This window comes from Microcaecilia unicolor, chromosome 12, assembly GCF_901765095.1.
Source record: "Microcaecilia unicolor chromosome 12, aMicUni1.1, whole genome shotgun sequence".
Lineage (NCBI taxonomy): Eukaryota > Metazoa > Chordata > Amphibia > Gymnophiona > Siphonopidae > Microcaecilia > Microcaecilia unicolor.
In genome coordinates, this window is record NC_044042.1 from 61,064,147 (window position 1) to 61,086,870 (window position 22,724).

General features: G+C 43.2%; 1 protein-coding gene across 1 annotated transcript in view; it reads left to right on the forward strand.

Annotated features, from left to right (window-relative positions):
* KIRREL3 (kirre like nephrin family adhesion molecule 3) overlaps positions 1 to 22,724 on the forward strand; it is a 1,393,929-nt gene that overhangs the window by 801,372 nt on the left and 569,833 nt on the right. The window contains exon 2 of the mRNA XM_030221488.1: positions 9,876 to 9,953. Coding sequence (XP_030077348.1) covers positions 9,876 to 9,953 — 78 coding nt within the window. The remainder of the gene's footprint in view (positions 1 to 9,875; positions 9,954 to 22,724) is intronic.

Genomic DNA, 22,724 nt, shown 5'->3' on the forward strand with positions numbered 1-22,724 from the left:
CAAGAAATGGCCGTGCGGTAAGTAAACCACTTATCACTCAGCCATTTCGGGGGGAGCATTTACCGCCACCCATTAAGGTGGCAGTAAGGTCTCCCATGCAGGGGCGCAGCCAGTATGGGGCCAGGGGGCCTGGGCCCCCGTAGATTTGCCCCTGGACCCCCCTGCAGATGACCCTTTCGACCCCCCCCCTCCCGCTGTCAACCTGCCGTCGCCTACCATTGCTGGCGAGGCTTCGTTCTGTTTCTGTGAGTCTGACGTCGTGCAGGACATCAGACTAGAATGAAGTCTTGCGCGGAATTGGGAAGAAGAGGACCTCGGCTCGGCTGGCGGGGGTTGGGGTCCCTCGCCAGCAAAGGTAGGTGACGGTGGGTTGGCGAGTGCAGGATGGGGGCCGAGAGGGTCGTCAGCAGGGGGGGGGGTCAAAGTTGGTGGCGGGGGGGTTCAGCAATGATGGGGGGGTCAGCGGCACCGGGGGGGGGGGGTGGGCTAAAATGTGCCCCCTCACCTCGGGCTCTGGACCTCCCCTCCCGCTGAAGTCTGGCTATGCCCCTGCTCCCACGCTAATCCAGCGATAAAAAGGCAGCACATGGCACTGCCAATTACTACTGGGTAAGCAGTGGCACTAAAAAAATAGAAAATATTTTTGTAGTGCCAGAAATGTTGTGTGCTGGGGTGTGGGGTGGGAACTACTGCTGGGTTCTAGATTGGCACATGGCAAACCCATTGCCCCGTGCCAATCCTTTAGTTAAAGAGCCCCTTATTGAGGCATGAACTTTTGAAGATCAAAATCTGCTTTCTCAGAAGCAGGTAGATATAGCTGTTATCCTTAGTATTTCTTCACCTTTGTAGGAAAGAGTCGTGTTTTGGGGATCCAGGAGTGCTTTAGAGCTTCTGGGGTTTGACATTAAAGAGGCTGGTAACTTTTCAATTATGTTGGGCTGCTCAGCCAATTTGAAACAGTGTCATCCAGGCATTGTGATGGAAACAAAAAGCTTGATCTTGCATAGGCTGTCTAGCTGGAATAAAGGACACCCAAGTCTGGACGTTCTCAATTTGCAGAGAATTTTACAAGCGGTTCAATGAACATGAAACCTTTTGTGAAATATCTCAAAGGCTATGGGGGGAAAAGGGAACATATTTTGCAGTACAATTGCCTCCACTCTTCCAAATTTCAGATCCAAATGGGTATTTGTCTGATTCTTACACATACCTTGGAGCAGATGTAAATTCTAGTGTTTAGATTTTATGAGGTAAATGTGTTATTTCCTTTGCAAAATAAAAAATGCATGCAGGCATTATTTTCAGGCTAACCCAAACCACACCCAGAACATGTCAGTTTGAAAATGATGTGTGCTGAAGTCATCCATGTATCAGCTTTTCTAAAATAGCTACTTAGATGCATTAGGCCAGTTACACGTGTAAACACAACTATTTACAAGTGCAAATGTTGCAAAGCCTTCTAAAATGACATCAAAAAATGTGTCCATCTGGTACAGCCAATATATGGTGAAAGGAGATGTGTCTATCTAGCACAGCCAAGGAAAAGAGGTCAGAGCAGGGCCGGCCTTAGGCAGGAGAGACAGGGGCAGTCGCACAGGGCCTCACGCTCCTAGGGGCCCCATATCTCTGGCATGTCTGTCCTCCTGTCTCAGAACACCTCCCTGCTCCATACCTTAATGTGCATCCACATTTCAGTAGAGAGCATCAGGCAGTAGCAGCAGCGATTTTCATATCCTGTCAGCTACCGAGCCCAGAGCCTCTTCGCTGCTGTGTCCCGCTTCCTTTTGATGTCACTTCCTGCTTCCGCCAGGGTGGGATGCAGCAGTGAGGAGGCTCTGTGCTCAGTAGCTGATGGGATATGAATATTGCTGCTGTTGTCTGCCGCTCTCTACTGAAACGTGGTGGATGCATATCAAGGTATGGGGTGAGGTGGGGTTCTGAGGGCTCTTAACCTCATTTTAAACTGATAATTATGGCTTATGGTAGCGGTCGCAGGTGGGTATGGGCAGAGCCGGGCAGGGGGGCAGGTGAGGGGGGGCCCACTGAACTGGTCTGCACAGGGCCCTGCAGTTGCCAAGACCAGCACTGGGTCAGGGTGATCCAAGCACTGGGAACAGAGCCAGTCCACCATTAGGGAAAACTAGGTGGCAATCTAAGAAAGCAGCTTTTGGGGGACAGCAAAGAATAGCTTCATTCTAAGCACAACAGTAACTCCTGCCAGTCACACTAACTCAAAGAGCTGTCAAAACATACTTCAACCTGCATTTCTAAATGATGTTTGTGTTATGATCGTGATTGTTGAATTTGATTATCAAAATCTTGGGGGAGAGAGGGAGAGAGAGGTACAGGTTAAGGTCCTGAAAGTTAATTGAGGAGAGTGTAAGGATGAAGATTTGCCTTAGATGCCCAGGATCCTTGCACCGGATGTAACTGGAAACCAGGTACAAGGAAGCCCCAAATAGCTAAGGAAACTAAAACATTCAGCATGAGAAACTGACATTGAGAAAAGAGCCCAGGAGACTCCAAGAGAGCATGCTTGGACAGTTGTATGCAGCTTACTAAAAGGGAACCCATAGTGTGGTAAGAATACGAAGCCATTACAGAGGTTTAGAAAACAAAACACTGGCAAAGTTAATGTAAAACACACACAAAAGAAAATAAAGAATAATAATTTTAATTTAGGTGCAAGGTATCTTTGCATTGTTTTAAAACACATTTGATTTTAAAACTTAATCTAAAAGACCAGCTGCTTCTGCCTCTCTTGCAAGACTTTAATTGGCAGATAGCAGCAAAGCTAATTAAACACAAGTCAATAGTTAAAAACAACTAATTGATTTTTAATAAGTATGGCAAGAAAAGAATAACACATCCGTAATATAATCAAGTCAAAATTAAGTAAGCACTCAACCTGGGTGTTCAGCTTCTCATGGACATAAGGTTTATAGGTTTTTAATACATGTACAAATAGCCACTGCACTCAGAAAATTATTAAACAGTTATTATTGGGCTATTAAAACATAATAATCGCTGGTAGACTCTGGCCTATGAAATTATAAATATTGTTCATAAACATTTATTACTCTTTTGCTTTGCAGCCTTTAGCTTTGGTGGTTGATCAATCCTCTGATATGGTAATAGATCATGGGTAATGGATCTGATATACTGCCTTTCTGTGGGTACAGCCAAAGCGGTTGTATTGTAGTTATAGAATTTGAAAACGTTGTCATTCATAATACTGTGTTCCTATGCAGTGTGAAGACTGGCCAGAGGGTGCTTTAGCCAGCCATTTCGGCACGCTCTTGAAGCCCAGTGATATGATACACAGATAAAGCATGACCTGGTTACTCTTACTGTTCTGATAATAGGAATCAGTGGTTTTAACTGGCCATTGCTTTGTGATGTTATTACCTTTTGGTAATCTCACCGGCCAGTTGTATGTTGCCTGTCATCCATCGGCATCCAAAGCCATCCTACAGAAAGTATTGAAATATGGAACCAAAGCCCTTTTCAACTTTTCCATAATATTCTTCGTTTATCAATGCAGGATGTACATATATAGATACAGATACACATGGATATAGAGACATGGATATGCCATCATACTCCACACTTAAAATGGCTGACAGTTGACACCATTAATAATTCCTGACATCATCAATTGCTGGAACAATGTTGGCTACTGGCAGAACTCCAGATGACCAATCAAGGTATAGGAGCCAGCTCGGTGGGTGCCAGTGGGTGATGAGCACCCCTCCAATATTGAGCAAGTTCTTTCATTGTGTCTGGAGGGAAGTAGTTTGTGTATAGTGTCTGGCATTATTTTGAAATGTTGGTACCTATGACTGAAAATACACTAGTTGTTAAGCATTCCACATCCCTGTTTATGCACAGGGATTCAATGTCTCTTTTACTGTAGTATTTCATGACAAGAACTGCTATCCAGCTTATAATTGAAAAAGAAAAACGCCTATATTGCAACCCAAATCGGGAGATAGACGTTTATCTCACAAAAACGAATAAAGCGGTATAATCGAAAGCCGAATTTGGACGTTTTCAACTGCACTCCGTCGCGGATGCAGACAAAGTTGATGGGGGCGTGTCAAAGGCGTGGTGAAAGCGGAACTGGGGCGTGGTTATCGGGCAATCAGAGATGGGCGCCTTTCGCCGATAATGGAAGAAAAATATGCGTTTTTTGCGAGAATTTAGGGCACTTTTCCTGGACCCTGTTTTTCCACGAATAAGGCCCTAAAAAGTGCCCTAAATGACCAGATGACCACTGGAGGGAATCGGGGATGACCTCTCCTGACTCCCCCAGTGGTCACAAACCCCCTCCCACCACAAAATATGCCGTTTCACAACTTTTTATTTTCACCCTCAGATGTCATACCCACCTCCCTGGCAGCAGTATGCAGGTCACTGGAGCAGTTATTAGGGGGTGCAGTGGACTTCAGGCAGGTGGACCCAGGCCCATCCCCCCCACCTGTTACACTTGTGCTGGTAAATGGGAGCCCTCCAAACCGCCCCCCAAACCCACTGTACCCACATGTAGGTGCCCCCCTTCACCCCTTAGGGCTATAGTAATGGTGTAGACTTGTGGGCGGTGGGTTTTGAGGGGGATTTGGGGGGCTCAACACCCAAGGGAAGGGTGCTATGCACCTGGGAGCTCTTTTACCTTTTTTTTTTTTTTTTTTGTAAAAGTGCCCCCTAGGGTGCCTGGTTGGTGTCCTGGCATGTGAGGGGGACCAGTGCACTACGACTCCTGGCCCCTCCCACGAACAAATGCCTTGGATTTATTCGTTTTTGAGCTGGGCGCTTTCATTTTCCATTATCGATGAAAAACAAAAACGCCCAGCTCACAAATTGTCGAATAAAACATGGACGTCTATTTTTTGCGAAAATACGGTTCGGTCCGCCCCTTCACGGACCCGTTCTCGGAGATAAACACCCATGGAGATAGACGTTTTTGTTCAATTATGCCCCTCTATGGGTCCCAAAGCCACAGAGACTAAACAGTGTCAAAGCTTCATGATCAATGAATGCCAAGAGCAAGTTATCAATTTTTAGACTACATGTGAGCAGATTTTTCTGGTATCCAAATAATGACCATATGTCAAAATAACCATTTTCATCTATGACCTGCATCCAAAAAGGAACTTGATGCATCTTCTAAGTACATAATACTAGGAACGGGAAGGCAGTCTTCATGTCCATGTAGCTGCTTCAGTGAAAGAACACGGCATGAATAGTTTCTGAAAGTGAGAAAGAATAATATTAACTTTGGGGCCCTTTACTAAGACGCGGAGGCACCTACGCATGTCAAATTTGAACTACTGCCCGGCTACCACGTGCCACTGGCAGTAATTCTAATTTCTACGCGCATCCAAAACACACAACAGAAAATAGTTTCTATTTTCTAAAGTGTGGTGCTAACCGGGCGGTAATCGGCAGTGTACGCGTGCTGACGATTACCGCCCGGTTAACACATAAGACCTTACCGCTACGTCAACGGGTGGCGGTAAGGTCTCAGGCCTAAAATGGAAGCACACTGATTTATATTTTGCCACACGTCCATTTTCAGCAAAAAAAGGCTATTTTTGCAGGTGCTCTGAAAAATGAACCTGAATGCGTCCAACACATGCGTCTACACCAGCACAGGCCATTTTTCAGTGCACCTTAGTAAAAGGGCCCCTTTCAGTGGTAGCTACTGAAATTAAAGGAGATGAAGTGACTAACCAAAGTCACACAGGGAGTCTGCAGCAGCACTGTGGTAAGAAATGAAGCATTATGAGATGGTGATCTGCCTTAAGGTCACACAGATAGTCATTGACAAAGGTGGAATTACAACTGACTAGAAGGTAGTTAAAGAATTCATTGCAATATTACGTAGAGTGATTGAGATTAGCAGAGCTATGGATGAAACTGGAGGTTCTGACCAATGAAATGACTCACCTAAACTCATATGGAGTTGGAAGCAGAATATGGGTTAAAGATCTCTTTTTGATCTCTGACTACCAGGCCTATGCTCCATCCAGATGACTTCCTTGTTTGAACTATGGCATATCATCACTGTACAATGGCACATTTTCATTCAGAGTAATTATAGAAGACATATACTAGGGACGTTGAGGTCAAATTAAAGCCCCAGCTAATCATCCTGGGACACTGCTTTTCCAATTCACTGACCATTAACATAATTGAGAGAACAGTCCAGTTTACAACAAATTTTGGTCTGGTTCTGGTACTTTCTTTGTTGAATACTGTTTCTTTGAACGAACAATAAACTTGGAATCTAACAAGATATTTTGCAGAGGTCATGGGCTTTCAGCTTGGAGGGCATGAGAAGGTCATTTCTATAATCTAAGCATCTACATTTAAGCACCTCATGCACATGTCTAGAATTCTAGCACTCACATGCATATGGTGGTTATTTTTAGACATACATGCAATATGTATGTCTAATAACTGGCATTTAGACATACATATTGCATGGACACCCAAATCCCAATTTTACAAAGGCAGGATATGGGTGTGCAACACTGTAGTGTGTCCATATGACAAGGATGAGTAGTCTGGGTATGTTTTGGGTGGGATTAGGGGGATGCCAAAAGATGGACATCCAGCTCTGATTGCAGAAGACTTCCATATGTGACTGAGCAGTTCTCCACTCAATGGAGTAAAGGGGGGGGGGGGGGTCATAGTAGATATTTTCCTGTCCCTGTAGAGCTCACAATAAAAAGAAAAAAAAAAAGCTACAGCAGGACTTGAACTAGAAACCTTTGGATCTCACGAGGGACTGCTCTAACCACTAGGCTACTCTTTCAACTATAGGCTTGTATTGCCCTTTTATAATATGGATGTTCCTCTACTGCCACACAGCCGTCCATGTCCCTTGTTTTTCCTCATTCATAGTTTGGACATTTCAGTCTGTAAAATCGATGCTCATGCTGGATGTTTGCAGCACATGGACGTCCATCTGACATGTATTTTAGAACAGGCTGTATAGATCAGATGGATGCCCTTTTTGTGATGTACTGAGCTTGGACGTCCATATTCTGTCTTAAATGTCCATTCTAAAATGCATGTGTATACTTTTCCATGTAAGTGCTAGCAGGGAACCTAAGTGCTATTTTGCAAATTCCTGCTTAACTTACATAGTGCATATTTGTAAGGGAGCAAATAAATGAGCAGGACTCCCATTTATGTGCCTAACTTATAGAATGCTGTCATTTAAGCATATCCCTGCCACATTTATGCACTAGCACTGATGCCAGGTCCATGGCTGGTGTAAACGCAGATGCCTAAATGTTAGACATGCCAACACCAATTTAATCTAGTATTCTATTATGAAACCTGGTTCCATTGTGGGGGGAAGTGATAATTACATTCCATAGACTAGGCTCCTACTTGTGTCTTTGGGATGCCTAATGGAGGCACCCAGTTCAGAATTGCCTCCATAGTGATTGGCTCAAAGCACTAAACAGTGCCTCCTCCAGGTGACAGTGACTATAAAAAAAACAGGTTGAAGTGTCTCCCATAGCCTGCTCTAGGGACATTTGTGTAATGATCCTGCATGACAATGATGTCTTCAGAGTCCTCCTCTCATCTCTGTACTGCAGCAGATTCTAAAATATCTAGATTGCCTGTGGCTACCTCAGCAAGCATATGCAAGGCTGACCTAAATATTTTTAACCAGTACCTCAGGGGTCATATTGAAGAAGAAGCATGTGCGTGTCAGTAGAACTTAAAGTCTGTTCTCAACATGTTTCTTCACTATAAAGCACCTAGTCTGTTCAAACGCATGCTTCAAGGGTTCTCTCTATGGATGGATTTGGGTGAAATTTGATAGAAAGCTCTCTTACTGAGATGCTAACTCTCCTGCTAAATTTCAGTCTAACACATCCAGAGGATGACCCCTATCATTCACTACACAACTTGTTATCTCTACTACACTTTGTTTCCATACATTGTATTACGAACTATCATTCTGTACACAACTTGTTATCTCTGTCATACTTTGTATCCATACACTGTGTTACATATTGTGTAACCATACTTTGTGCTATCTCTGTAATACCTTGTATCCATGCTTTGTAAGCCGCACTGAACCATCTATTGAGCGGGGTATAAATGCTATAAATAAATAAATAAATAAATGTGCCAGGAGGAAGGGCTTTTCTATGAATTGACAGCAGTAGGTGGCAACTGGAATGTAAAACATAAGAAGACTTAGAAATGCGCCTCCCTTGTGATATGGTAGGGCTGTACACTTTTCAATTTGTTTCCCTGCTACATAGAGCCCTGAAAATAGCCTTCAAACTTGGCTATCCCACCAAGCCTGAACACTGTTGCTCTCAACACAAATCATTACAATTGAATAACATATAGAAAATCAATAAATAATTAAGACATTGAAAGGCATTATGTACCTAGAAATCACAAAACTACTTAGACTCTTCCAACACTCCTGTTTTGACTTGGCGAGCCAGCACGAGATATTCACCAGATAAAATGCTTCATATCATGTCTTAGCACAATCTTGTAATCTCTAGTATCAGAGCCATAAATAACAGGATAAATATTCAGCAGGCAGTGGTTGGCTTTATGCCTGGATATTCAATACCAGGCCATGTCTGGGCCCTGACACTGAATATCTAGATATGGGGCTATTCAGCCCTTAACCAGCTATATTAAACCGGACAGTGTTTTGTGCAGTCCAGTTCTGTCCAGTTAACTTATCCAGTTAAAGGGCCCTTTTACTAAGGTGTGGGAGGGTTAATGCGTGGGTAGCGTGCGCCAAATTGGCATTACTGCTGGGCTAGCGTGTGCGTCCGGTGATAATTCTGAGTTTGGTACACACCGAATCCCGCGGTAGAAAATAATTGTATATTTCCTACCATAGGGGGCGTTCCCAGTGGTAAACAGCAGTTGTTGCATGTTGCATGGTTGTCATGTGGGTAGCGCGTGAGCCCTTACTGCTAAGTCAATGGGTGGTGGTAAGGGCTCAGGCCTTAAATTAGGCGTGTGCTAGTTTTAATTTCAACGCATGCCCATTTTCTGGCCCATTTAAAATAGCCCTTTTTCCCAATTGCGGTAAAAAATGTCCCAGCACGCGCCCAAAAGACACGCCCACACTACCACAGCACACTTTTTATTGTGGCTTACTAAAAGAACCCTAAGTCCTAAGTGTTGAATATTGGCACTTAACCGGATAAGTACCAATTCCACTCTGACTCTACCCCCGGACTGCCCACAACATAGCATATCCCATCGACCCAACCTAAATGCCTAAACCTTGCAACATAACAAAACAAAGCCGGAACTGACACTGCACAACTCTTCCTTTCTACGATTCCCAAATGTGTCTATAACACATGAACCTTTTAACCAAACTCTACCTCTCCACGATTCCCCAATGTGTCTACAACACATGAACCTTTATAACCATATTCGACCACAATAACTCTATGTATTTGTTTTCTCTGCCGGAGTTGGCGAATGCCTCTACGGAACTATGTAAGCCACATTGAGCCTGCAAATAGGTGGGAAAATGTGGGATACAAATGTAACAAAATAAATACATAAATAAATAAATAGCTGGTTTCAGCTTAGGCAGTTAGAGGGGATATTCAGCAGCATTATCTGGTTAAATGCCACTGAATATCCCCGAATAGCCCCATACAGGCGTTTTAACCAGGCTTTAAGTATCTACCTCAGTGTAACTAACAAAATTCTTGTGGATTTAGCTTATACCTTTTCAGTAGTGGCTCAACGTCAGTTGATGGACTGATCTTTGTCAAAATGCCTTGCACAAATCCAAAACTCCTTATCAAGAAAAGGAGTATACATAATTATGTTTTTGTTCTTATTCTTTTTAGAACTTGGCCTTCCAAAAAGAGGATGTTGTCTGGTCTTAGGGATTATGACCAGGGACAAACACAAAAGAATGACTGAAGGTAAGTGGCATCCCGTGACTTCTATTCATTCACAACATAAATGATAATAAAGCTAACACTGAGTGCTATACCATAGAAGATGACTGAAGCATATCAAGGCTGGTGGAATTTAGTATTTCAGACTTATAAGTATGAATCATTCCTTGCTAAAAAGTCACATCACTATATTTCTTACAAGGAGAAGTGGTCTTTGTTGCTCATGTAATTTAGAGATGCATGTTGAGAAGTCCTTTCCCTCCTGGGTGTTTTTTTTTTCTTTTCTTTTTTTTTTTAATTGCTTCTTTTTCTCTCTTTTCCCTCCCTCACGCTTTTTGGCATTTGTATAATGTTATAATGCTTTCTAATATGTTATTCTTTTCTTAAATCAATAAAAATACTAAGACTTAAAAGGACTTAAAAGGAGGGAAAGGACTTCTCAAAAAAAAAAAAAGATGACTGAAGATGCAACCTTCTAACTTGTGAAATACCTAATAAAGGGCTTTGTCAATTTTCTGAAACATAAAATTCCACTAAACAATTGACTTTGAAGGGTGAAGGATTGTAAATGATATAAGGAACTGGGCAATGGATTAAAAGTATTTCTATTTAATTTAACTGTCCCCTTGTACTTTTTGAAAGTCCACTTTTACCTGTTCTACTCCACTCAGGATTTTGTAGACCTCAATTATATCCCCCCCCCCCCCCAGCTGTCTCTTTTCGAGGCTGAACCTCTTTAGCCTTTCCTCATATAGAAGGAGTTCCACCCCCTTTATCATTTTAGTCACTCTTCTTTTAACCTTTTCTAATTCCACTATATCTTTTCTGAGATACGGCATCTAGAATTGAACACAATATTCAAGGTGAGGTCCCACCATGGAGCGATACAGAGGCATTATAATATTCTTGGTTTATTTTGCATCCCTTTCCTAATAATTCTTAGCATCCTGTTTGCTTCTTAGTAACCCCTAGCCATTTAGTTTTGATGACATCTACAATTAGGTGCTTAAGATAGATTTTCATGCAATGGAGGCAGTGCATGCAAATCTCTCTCATTCATATTCATTGTGGATATTTTGAAAAAAAAACAGACTGGCTACGGGGTTTCCAGGAAAGGGTTAAAAAATATTGCCTTAAAGCACAACATACCACAAACTGGTAAATATGGTGAGCTTCTAGGGATGCAATTCTGTCTGTATGTGTAAGTGACCTGAACTGCTACTTATTCTTAACGTCTCTCTAAACTGTCCATTGGCTTCCGCTATGTAGCAGCCAGAACATAGAATATATATGATGATGTTTAATATGGGGATGTAGCTTTCTTTCTGGTGCTGCGGTGCTGAAGATTTCCCAGAGAGTTTGGGGGTTGCACAGTAGCTACAGGCATGAAGCAGGTTTCTCATGAAGGGAGAAAATTCAAGGGTTTTCCTCCTATGCTTATAGCTTAATTTTTCTGAAAGATTCCTAGGAGGAAAGCAGGAAAGGAACAGGACTCCTTCTTATTGGAAATCTCAGCCTTTAAAACAACCTTAAAATTAAATAAATGGAGCACAGCTGTTAAAGTTAGCCTCTGCTGGTATTGCTGGATAAATAATTCCAGAAGGGGAAAGCATTGCTTGCTGCTGGTGTACTGAGCTGCAATGATAAGCAAAGCAATTAGCCACTGAATTCTATAAATGGCACCCAAAGCTGGGCTCTCAGTTGGGCAGACAGTTATAGAATAGGGCCAGTTAAGCGCGTAACATAATTAACTAATTGGCACTAAATTGATATAGTGCACGTAATAGACATACACCCCTATTCTATACATAGAGAGGTCGATATTCAGCCTTCAGACGGTGAGTGTTTTGCTCACTGGAAATGGCATTGTTACTGGATATTCAAAACCGTGACCTAGTGCCAGCTCAAGGCAAGATGCTGCCTGAGGCGGAGCTAAGATGTCGCCTCCCCCAGGTTGAGATGCCGTCCTCCCCGGGCTGAGATGTGTTTACCTGTTTCGTCACGTTCCAAACGCGGCAGCAGCAGGGATTCCCATATGCTACCCTGTCGCTGGCACCCGCCTCTTCTTTTTATTGCAGCTGCCTCGGCCTCTGATGAAACAGGAGGTTACATCAGAGAGACGGCCGCAGTAAAGTGAAGAGGCAGGTGCCGGTGGCAGTGCAGCATATGGGAATCGCTGCCGGGTTTGGAACATGACGAAACAGGTAAATGCCACAAACAGGGTGGCCGCTCGAGATGTCGCCCCTGAGAGTGCCACCTGAGGTCTCCGCCTCAGGTGGCCTACTGGTCGGGCTGACCCTGCTGTGACCTGTGCGGGCTTCAGCTTTGAATATCCAGCTATTTTTAAGTCGGTTAACACGTGAGCCACTTAAGTTGATATTCAGCACTTAAGCGAGCATGGGTTACTACTACTACTACTTGACATTTCTAAAGCGCTACTAGGGTTACACAGCGCTGTACAATTTAACATAGAAGGACAGTCCCTGCTCAAGGAGCTTACAATCTAAAGGACAAATGTACAGTCAACTAGGGGCAGTCAAATTGGGGCAGTCTAGATTTCCTGAAAGGTATAAAGGTTAGGTGCCGAAAGCAACATTGAAGAGGTGGACTTTGAGCAAAGATTTGAAGATGGGTAGGGAGGGGGCTTGGCGTAAGGGCTCAGGAAGTTTATTCCAAGCATAGGGTTAGCACATAAAAATAGGACAGACTTATGTGGTCCCATTGATGTGCTAAACCTGGCTGCTTAAGCGGGCAAGAGCTAAATCCGCCCTCAGAACAGCCCCAACATAGTTGGTTTTGCGTTCAGCACTAACCACAATATTCAGCGACACTTAGCCGGTTATGTGCTGCTGAACATTAGATAACCAGCTAGCTGCCAATTTTTAAACTGAGTTCGGCAGTGATATTTGGCTGTGTCAAACCATGGTATATCATTGGCCAGTTTAAAGATAACCAGCTATGTCTGAATATCAATATAGCCAGTTAGCTTCAAACTGGCTGAAAAAAACCTGATATTCAATACCAGTCACTGGAAACGGCCTGGCACTGAATATCTGGGTTCGGCACGGACTATGGGAGGCAGTCTGGCTATCTCCCGCAGTCTGAATATCAGGGCCACAGTAATCACAAATGGAATTTGACACCCACGGCCGGCATCAGCAACCAGTTACACAAGATTGATGGGAAAACTATAAACCGGCAGAGACCTCAACTGGTGCCAAAACTGTGGTGGTGTTTACCAGTGTGTTTTTTCTAGCAAAAAAGGTGCCGGTACTCAAATGCTAGGCCATCCTTCAGGGGTAGGATGATCACTGAGGACCCACCCACATTAGCCAGGCCCCCTGCAACCAGTCACAGAATCTATGTCAAGGCAGAATTGGTGTGTAGAGTAGAGAGCTGCACGGCTTCCGTCCCCGCGGGAATCCCGCGGAACCCGCGGGATTCCCGCGGGGACGGAGGCAGTTCCTGCGGGGTTCCCGCGGGGATGGAACCAGTTCTGCGGGGTTCCCGCGGGGACGGAGGCAGTTCCTGCGGGGTTCCCGCGGGGATGGAACCAGTTCTGTGGGCTTCCCGTGGAAGTGTAAGCTGCACCTGCCTCTCATCTACCGAATACCAATTTATTTGAGTGCTGTCTCCTCCTCTTCTTCCTTGATTTAACAGCATAAATGTGGAAAGTCTTCCATTAAGGAGGTGGTAGAGTCACAAATGATGACGGAATTCAAAAAGGCGTGGGATGAACACAGAGGATCTCTAATTAGAAAATGGAAGTTATATAAAAGCTAACCTTAAATGGCTGCATGTGTGTGGATGTGTCAAGTGACGCTTAGATGGCGACTCTGGCTGTGATGAACTAGAGCTGATACCTGGCAGACTTGTATGTTCTGTGTCTCATACATGGCAATCTGGTGTAGGATGGGCTGGAAAGGGCTTAGACAGCAACTTCAGTGGCTGGAACATGAGGACAGTGCTGGACAGACTTTTACGGTCTGTGTCCCACAAATGAGAACATGAATAGGCTGGAGTGGGCTTCGATGGCAACTCCAGCAGTTGGAACATAAGGATGGGGCCAGATAGACTCCTGTGGTCTTTGTTCTAGAAACACAAAAGAAAGACCATAATCAAGTATGTAATATCACACTCGTTGATTTAATGATGAATTGATCATGAGTGTGACTATTGGGCAGAGTGGATGGACCGTTCAGGTCTATTTGCTGTCACTTACTATGTTACTATTAATCCTCTTTGCTCCCAGGCTGGTGCACAGACCTCAGCTCTGACACAGGCATGAGAATCAGATGTCACCTGACCTACTGGCGCGTGCATGTGGCGGCCTCTCAGCACACAATCCCAGTGAATCAGAGACAAATCTTACATGTGCGCACCAGAGTGTTCCAAGTTCCAACTTCCGGTCCGTCCTTGCCTACAGTGCTGTGGCTCAAATCCAGAAAGGGAGCTGACTGGAACTTTCTTTTATGTACTATTAAATTCTTACGGGGATGGGTGGGGATGGGTTAAATTCTTGCGGGGACGGGTGGGGACGGGTTGGGATGGTTTAAATTTTTGTGGGGATGGGTGGGGACGGGTAAGATTCCAGCGGGGATGGGTGGGGACGGGTAAGATTCCAGCAGGGACGGGCGGGGATGGGTAGGATTTCTGTCCCCGTGCAACTCTCTAGTGTAGAGCCTGAGCTCTTTCATTAAAACCTGGGGTCCATGAATCAATTTTAGCAGACAATGGAAAAGGTGCCGGTACTCAGTACCCCCAAGTACCCCCCTCAAAAAAAGCCCTGGTGTTTACAATGCTCAATGCTGTGGACAGCTCCCTACTGGAACCTGTGCTGAAACCACAAACTCATTTCAGCAGGCTACTGACTGCATTTCCAATGGTAATTACTTCCAGTCAGTAACTACCAACCAAAGTCAAATTTGAACTAGAAGCCTACACCTGTATCCCTCTGCATGTCCTCTAAGCCACTGAGTTATAGAGGTAAAAGGCTCCATATCCTTATGCTCATTCCTCTGATCCATTCAGCCCTAGTGACAAAGGCTTTTATCCTCATGCCCATCCCTCTGAGCCAGTCAGTGCAGGAGGAAGCAGGCTCTGTTCCTCCATGTCCGTCCTCTGAGTCCATTAAGTCCTAGGAAAAATTGTGATTCAAAGGGAATAAAGGGAAACAGTCATTCAGTAGGGGAGTTTCTTTTCAGTTGTATAATTACAGTACCTTTTATGCAATACCTAGCTGTAACCACTGCATATTAATTCCTCAGATTGAAAGACCAGCCGTGGTTAGTTTCTGAAATCAGAATAAAACAGGTTTTGACCACAGGCTATGCAAAAGAACCTCTGCAGCCTCTACAGATCAACTTGTAAAATGGTCACATCGTTTCTATTCCCACCCTCGGAGCGCTGAAATTAGTTGGATATCTTTAATGGATGCAGCAGTTAATTGTTCTAAAGAGAGGATAATGGTTCTGTTTCAGAGCTTGGAGAAATATTAAAAGCCCTACTTGTGACTCTGAGAGCTTCATTTGCTCTGCTTACAGGTAGTTAATGGGAAGGCTGTCACTAGGGGGGAAACATTTTCATTTGTTTCCTCTTTTAACTTAGTACCTTTTTTTTTTTCCTGTTTTCAGATCAGAAAGAGATGGAAAGGGAGGAAAGGACAAACAGAGATTGGAAATAAGGAATCCAGAGAAAGTGAGAGAGAAAAGAACCAGCGTGGGCAAAGTTAGAAAGAGAGAGAGAACGAAGAAATTTATAACAAAAAAAAATGTGGCAATATTTAGCCAGTGCCAAGCAGAAATCAGTTTCTTTAAACACTGGCTGCTGCTGGATAAATTCGGCCTGGATACTCACTGCCAGCCCCCATCCAGGAATTGGCACCGAATATGTGGGTACTCAGCAGACTGCTGGGAGTTACCTTGGTACTGCCCACATTCAGAGGCAGTACCTAGATAAATACCCATTTCATTTAGGAAGATCTTTTGCAGCTCTAGTGGAGGGGTCCTTTTACTAAGGTGCGCTGAAAAATGGCCTGCGCTAGTGCAGGAATGTGTTTTGGGCGCACACAGATCCATTTTTCAGTGCGCCTGTAAAAAAAGGCCTTTTTAAAATTTTTGCCAAACTTAGCGGTAAGGTATCACGCGGTAACCTGGCGATAATGGTCTATGCACGTAGAATGCCGATTACCGCCCAGTTTTCGCCACATGTAATAATTTGCGGACAAGCATAAAAAATGAAATTACCGCCCAGGCACACGCAGTAGCTGGGTGGTAACTCCAAATTGGTGTACGTTGGGCATGTGTAGCACTTACATGGCTTAGTAAAAGGGCCCCTTAACTGGATAGCTATCCAGGTACTGCCACCGAATATCGCTGGTGCCTGGGTAACTCCTGGCTCCACCATGACTCCATCCCTGGACCACATGGCACTAACCAGATATTCAGTGCCACTGTCTTTATTTATTTATTTATTTAGATCATTTATACCCCGCTTTTTACCACATAAAGCAGCCTCTAAGTGGCTTACAATGAACTAAAGAAACAATTACAATGACAGTAGAGAGTGTAGAGGGAACGGAGGAAGAAGGGAAGGGAATATAAATACAATATTTAAACAAATAAGTAGGCAAGGAAAAGAAAACAAAAAGAAGAGAAAGTAAGGAGTCCAAAATCAGGTCTTGACTCGCTGAGACACATCAAGGCAGGTAATCAGATCCTGCGAACAGGACAGGAATGCGGGTGGTGGCCAACGGCTGGAATCGATGTGCTGCTGACTATCCTGTGGGGACCCGGTTAGTGCAAATGAAGCAGGTAGGAGCCTTTCATTCCCAGTTAACCAGCACTGAATATTGACCACCCAAGTATGAAAAGAGTCAGAGAAATATGGAGGGAACAAAGGGGGAGAGAAGCGGAAGAATATGACTGATAGGCAAAAAGAGGTACGGAAAACAAGAACAAAGGGATAGATATTCAGCCATGGTGGTCAGCATTTTTTTTAAACAGTGGAAGCTATGGACAGAATTTGCCCCAGATATCCAATGTCGGGCCATGTCCAGTCACCTGCACTGAATATCAGGGACTCATTTTTGGAGGAGCTGGAGCTTATGTTGGAGCTGGCTGATATTTAGCTGGGGCCCCCATAACTGCCTTATTGTACACCGCCTTGAGTGAATTCCTTCAACAAGGCGGTAAATAAATCCTAATAAATAAAATAGGTACACACTGAATGAGAAATATACAATAACACTAACAAAGTGGAGAAAAAAAGACCTGAGCAAAACTGTTCAAGCCTATAAATAGAGGCTTAAACCCACCATACCATCATTAGTCAAGAAAAAAAACTCCACTTATCATATCGTGTTCTGAAGTATTCTTAATTCTCAAACAGGGTGCAAATCCATATGTATATACACAGGAATAAATTTAAATATTGTCTCTGATAGTCTCTACATATGCCAAAATCTGCAGTATTTATGTTTAAATATTTTTTATTTAAGAATCTGCACTTATCCACTTATAATCCATTTATTTTGTGCTGCCTTCTTACCTTGAAAGACGGTGAATCAGCAAACTAATAAATCCCAAAATCTGCAGTGTTTATAATTCACTTATCTTGTGCTGCCTTCTTATTTTGAGAGATGGCACATCATCAAACTAATAAATCCCAACAGAGAATCCTTGTTTCGCCAAAGCTGCATCAGGGGTAACCATCCTGTGTCTTGACCACTATTTCTCAAAGTCTGACAGGTTTAAGCCTCTTTATATTATAGGCTTGAACAGTTTTGCTGAGGTCTTACTGCCGCTTAGTAAAAGGAGCCCTATGTTAGTACATGTGTAGCTCTGCTGCTGCAAATTCCCTGGTAAGGTACATGTGTACTTATACATATACTCTGTAGGCCCGATATTCAACTGGCAGCGATCAGCATTTTGCTGTCGGTGGCGCTAAACCCGGAAATTTAATACCAGGCCATGTCCAGGCTTCGGCATTGAATTTTTAGGTTTGTGGAGCTCACAAACACAAAGAGGGTTAAGTGTAATATTCAGAACTTAGCTGGCTGTGGGTTACCACATAAACATAGGACTAACTGGCTGGTTAGGTTCTGAATATTGGTGCTGACTCCACCTCCAGAATGCCCTCAAAATAGCTGGTTTTGAGTTCAGCACTGTTTGTTTTCAGCACTGCTAACCGGTTAAGTGCCACTGAAAATGACCGGTTAGCCCCAAACAGGAAATTTAACCAGCCAGAAGCCATTTCTGGCTGGCTAAATTGTATTGAATATTGACCCCTACATGTATAGGCACCATTATTCAGCACTTACCGTATTTTTCGGACTATAAGACGCACCGGACCATAAGACGCACCTAGGTTTTAGAGGAGGGAAATAGGAAAAAAAAAATTTCCTTTTTCCCTCCTCTAAAACCTAGGTGCTCCAGTGCGTCTTGTCCGAGTTTTGGATCGCCGTCCCCTACTTACGCGATGCCATGTTCCCTGGTGGTCTAGACTGTCAGGAAGCAGTCAGGAGCACGGAGAGCAGCGCGATGGGCAGGAAAGAGGGGGCTCTTTCCTGCCCCGACGTCACTAGACCACCAGGGAACATGGCATCGCGTAAGTAGGGGACGGCGATCCAAAACTCGCTACCTTCGGACTATAAGACGCACCCCCCATTTTCCTCCCAAATTTTGGGGGGAAAAAGTGCGTCTTATAGTCCGAAAAATGTATAACTTATTTGTGTAGCCCAGATGCTTCAAGTTAAATCTTGTTTTTGTCACATCCAGGCCAAATGTATAAGGTACATTTATAGGTATTGAATGTCAGTGCCTATACGTGTAGAGTATACATGTACTCGGTGCCATCCTAGAATATCCCCTCCACATCCCACTTTCCTGATATATGAAAGTAGATGTGTTCTTTTGCCCAAAATGGTTACACAAAGGTGGTTGGGCATTTGGCACTATACTGAACACCCAAGGGCCTTTTGAAAATTGACCCCTATATAGCCTGGAAATACACTGCTTTCTTTTTGGAGGGACAACCACCTGACCAGCGTTCTGACAGAGATGACACCTTCTCCCTTACTGGAGCTCTGAGGAAGCCCTCGATTTTGAGTGCCTTCATAGGGGAGGGGAGTGTATCTGCTCATCCCTCACTTCAGGCAGTAGACTGCCATAAGTCACTACTGAGTCCGGAAGAATGACCCCAAGATGGAGGGGAGAGTACCAAAAGTTGGCTTAGGGCACCAGAATCCCTTGCGCCAGTCCAATCTCCTATAAAGCATTTCCTGAGAAGTCTCTCATAAAGGACATTATCAAACACTTATATCAGCTGATTCACCTTTAAACACAAGTACTGTAATATAGTTTATCCTAGGTATAGCCAAGTGGTGTGATCATAGTACACAATTACTGAAGAAATTGCATTGGCTACCAATAGCCTCCAGAATTAAATTCAAAATATTTACACTTACTCATAACATTTTCTATAATAACATGCCTGACTGTTTAGCATATATGATCATTCCATATACCCCACATCGTACATTGCATTCATTGACCAATAACCAACTGGTTTTGCCTTTTCCATCCAAGGAAAATAGGAATCTACAAGATCGAGCACATTCTTTTCTTTCTCCCCAGCACTTTGGAACTCTCTACCACATTACCTAAGATTAGAGACTTCATATGTTTCATTCCAGTCAGGGTTGAAGACCCATTTGTTGCAGCTAGTATTTGATAACCATTGACTGGGTGCCTATGATGATTGTGTCATTGGGCAATTGGTGGCAATTCTGTAGATTGTCTGGAGCTCTGTGTGTATGTTTTTATCTCTTCTGGAGTGTTTGTGTAATTTCTGTCCTTTTCAATAATGGTGTTCCTTTCTTTATTCTAATTTATTGTTTTTAATTTTTTATGTAAACTGCCTCGACTCGTGTACAAAAGAGGCAGTATGCTAAATAAATAAATGATAAACTTGCTTATTCAAAACTAATAAATTGGTTAGACATGATTTCCCTGTGTTAAATCCAGTCTGCTTCTTCCCCAGTAAGACATACTTAGGGGTCCTTTTGCTAAGCTGTGTTAAGCGCTAATACATGCTTAACACAGCAAAAATAGCCTAACATAGGTTGTGCTATTCAATGTTAGTTTTGGCATGTGTGCATGCTAAGGGTGCAGTAATTATTTTTATATAACTTTTTGAGAGGGCGTGTCAAGGGCAGAGAGTAGGCATTCCTGTGCTAACCAGTTATTGAATCTACTTTACCACACACTAACTGGTTGGCTGGTGCATGGTTAACGCGGGAGCCCTTCCTGCCTCCTGGTAAGTGCTCCTGTGGTAATTTTTTAAAATGTCCACGTGCTAATGCTAACTTTAGCGCATGTTCATATATTGAAAAAACAGTAAAATAACCCTTTTTTAAAGCCACAGTAAAAACGGCCTAAGTGCACAGCAAAGACCACGCATAAGGGCAAACTAAGGCCATTTCTTACCACAGCTTAGTAAAAGGACCCCTTAATTCTTAATAGCTTCCACCATTTTACTTAGCAGCAATATTAGGTTCATTGTAGTTACTTTGGTCAACCCTGGAATTGTTTTTGAAAATCGACTTTGCATTGGTTACCCTTCAGCCCTTGGGTACTTAGACAGATTTCAATGATAAATTAGAAACAGGGCTGCAACTTTGTACCTGAGTTCTTTTAGAACTCTTGGGCGAATATTATCAAGTCCCTTGCTGTTATTTAGTTTGACAATTTTTTTTAGGACCACTTCCTGATTTGCCGAAGCAGAGAATTAATTTTACTGTTCTGCTATGGCCTTCCCTTCCCTGAGTGCCCCTCTTGCCACTCATCATCTAATTGCTGACTCTCTCGCATACTCGCACATTTCTGGTTTGAAATGGACTTTGCACATTTTTTATTAGCTTTTGCCTCTTTGGCAAGTTCCTTCTTGGCATGTGCACCATTAATTCATGTTAGGGAACATGGTGGTTCTTCCTATGACCTTTTTCACGTCATGAAATACATTTTATCTGGGCTTCAAAGATAGTGTTTTTAAAAAGTCTCTATGCCTCATGCAGACTTTTACTCTTTGTTAACTGACTTTTTAGTCTCCTACCAACTAGTTTTCTCATTTTCCAATTGTCTCTGTTTTTAAAATTATATTTTAAAATAAAAAGTTACTTATTACTCTCCCTCCAGTGATTATCTTAAATTTGATTCCACAATGATCGCTATTGCCAAGTGGTTCTGCCACCATTAATCCTTGCACTAAGTCCTGCATTCCAGTGAGAGCTAGATGCTAAAGCAGTCTCCCCCACCCCTAATTTGTCATAGGACTATTTGCTCCATGAAGCAGTCATTAGTTGTTCCATGTAAAAGTATGCTTTCTCTCTGGGTGGTAAATCCTTATTTTATCAAATGCCACAGCAAAATCTGAGCTTCTAGCCTGCATAAAGCAATGTGAAGAAAAGGAAAAAATCTATTCAGTTATAATTTAAGCATTTGAACTGCTGGTCAATTGAAGAGGTTACTGTAACGGGTTAGCACTTAATAGCTACTAAGAGAGAATCTTCAGCCCATAAGATGAGCAGATAAGACACAGCTAGACGATTTGTATTACGTGAATTTTGTGCTTCTTAAAAGCTTCAAGATTGACAGCCATGAAATATAACATATTCTATTTAATTTCCACATTAATTTCAGTGCAAGCTTCTTCCACACACATACTGCCACACCATAAAACTGGTAGATATTCACTAATTAAATGCTATATGAATGCAAAACCCTATTGCAATAAGCATGACTATATGAGGCAGCAAAAATGGAACTAAACAGCTTAAGTCCAGCTGTGTATATTTATTCCCCCCAATATTCAAAACCATTTAACCGGTCAGGAACAGCACCTAGTCGGTTAAATGGCACTTAACCGGCTATCTGGTGACATTTGTAGGGGCTAGCCGCTTATCCCCCCCCCCCCCCCTGAATACTTGCAGTTTGTGCCTAGGAGATATCTGGTTATATCGCGCGATATAGCCAGCTATCCTTAAATATTTCATTCATATCCGGCTATTATAAGTGGCCACACCAGGCCACTTAAATAACTGGTATAACTTTAACAGGTTTAAAGATAACCGGCTATTTTTGAATATCGATTTAGCTGGGTAACTTTAAACTGGATAAAACTGGATATTTAATGCTGGTCACCGAAAACAAACCGGCATTGAATATCCGGGATGACCGCCGACCTTGGGAGTTAGCCGGTCTCCCTCCCACAGTCTGAATGTCAGCCCCATAGTACTCAGTCCTTCTCAGGTGTAAAGCAGGGTAGCAAGTTTTTCTTACAACCTTGAGTTTGTTCTCCTTTCTTCTCTTTTCTTAAGAAATGGACAGTTACCTCTTCCCTTGGTAGCAAGGGCTCCTCTGTAATTGGCTTCTCTCCCTACAGGCACCCCTTGATCTGTTTTCTCCTTCACCTTTTGGGTGAACTGCTATACTTTTGAGTGACCAAGTAGGTCACATCAGATGCAGGATGTGCAGTTAACCCTTAAGGGTGACCACATTCTCTCCTTATCCCCAGATGTCCCTGATTGAAAGAAGGCTTAGGCTCCTACAAATGAGGTCCTTTTATAGTTCACTCCAATCTGGAGAGGGGATTCCTCCTGCACAGTCACTGGTAGGCAAGTCCAGCCTCTATTAACTCATGCTGCAAGCTGGATTTAAATGTTTAATGGGATTTGCTATACTTCTTTTTGTAAGCAGGCATATCAAAGCGATATGCAGGCTACTTAACATTCAGGAA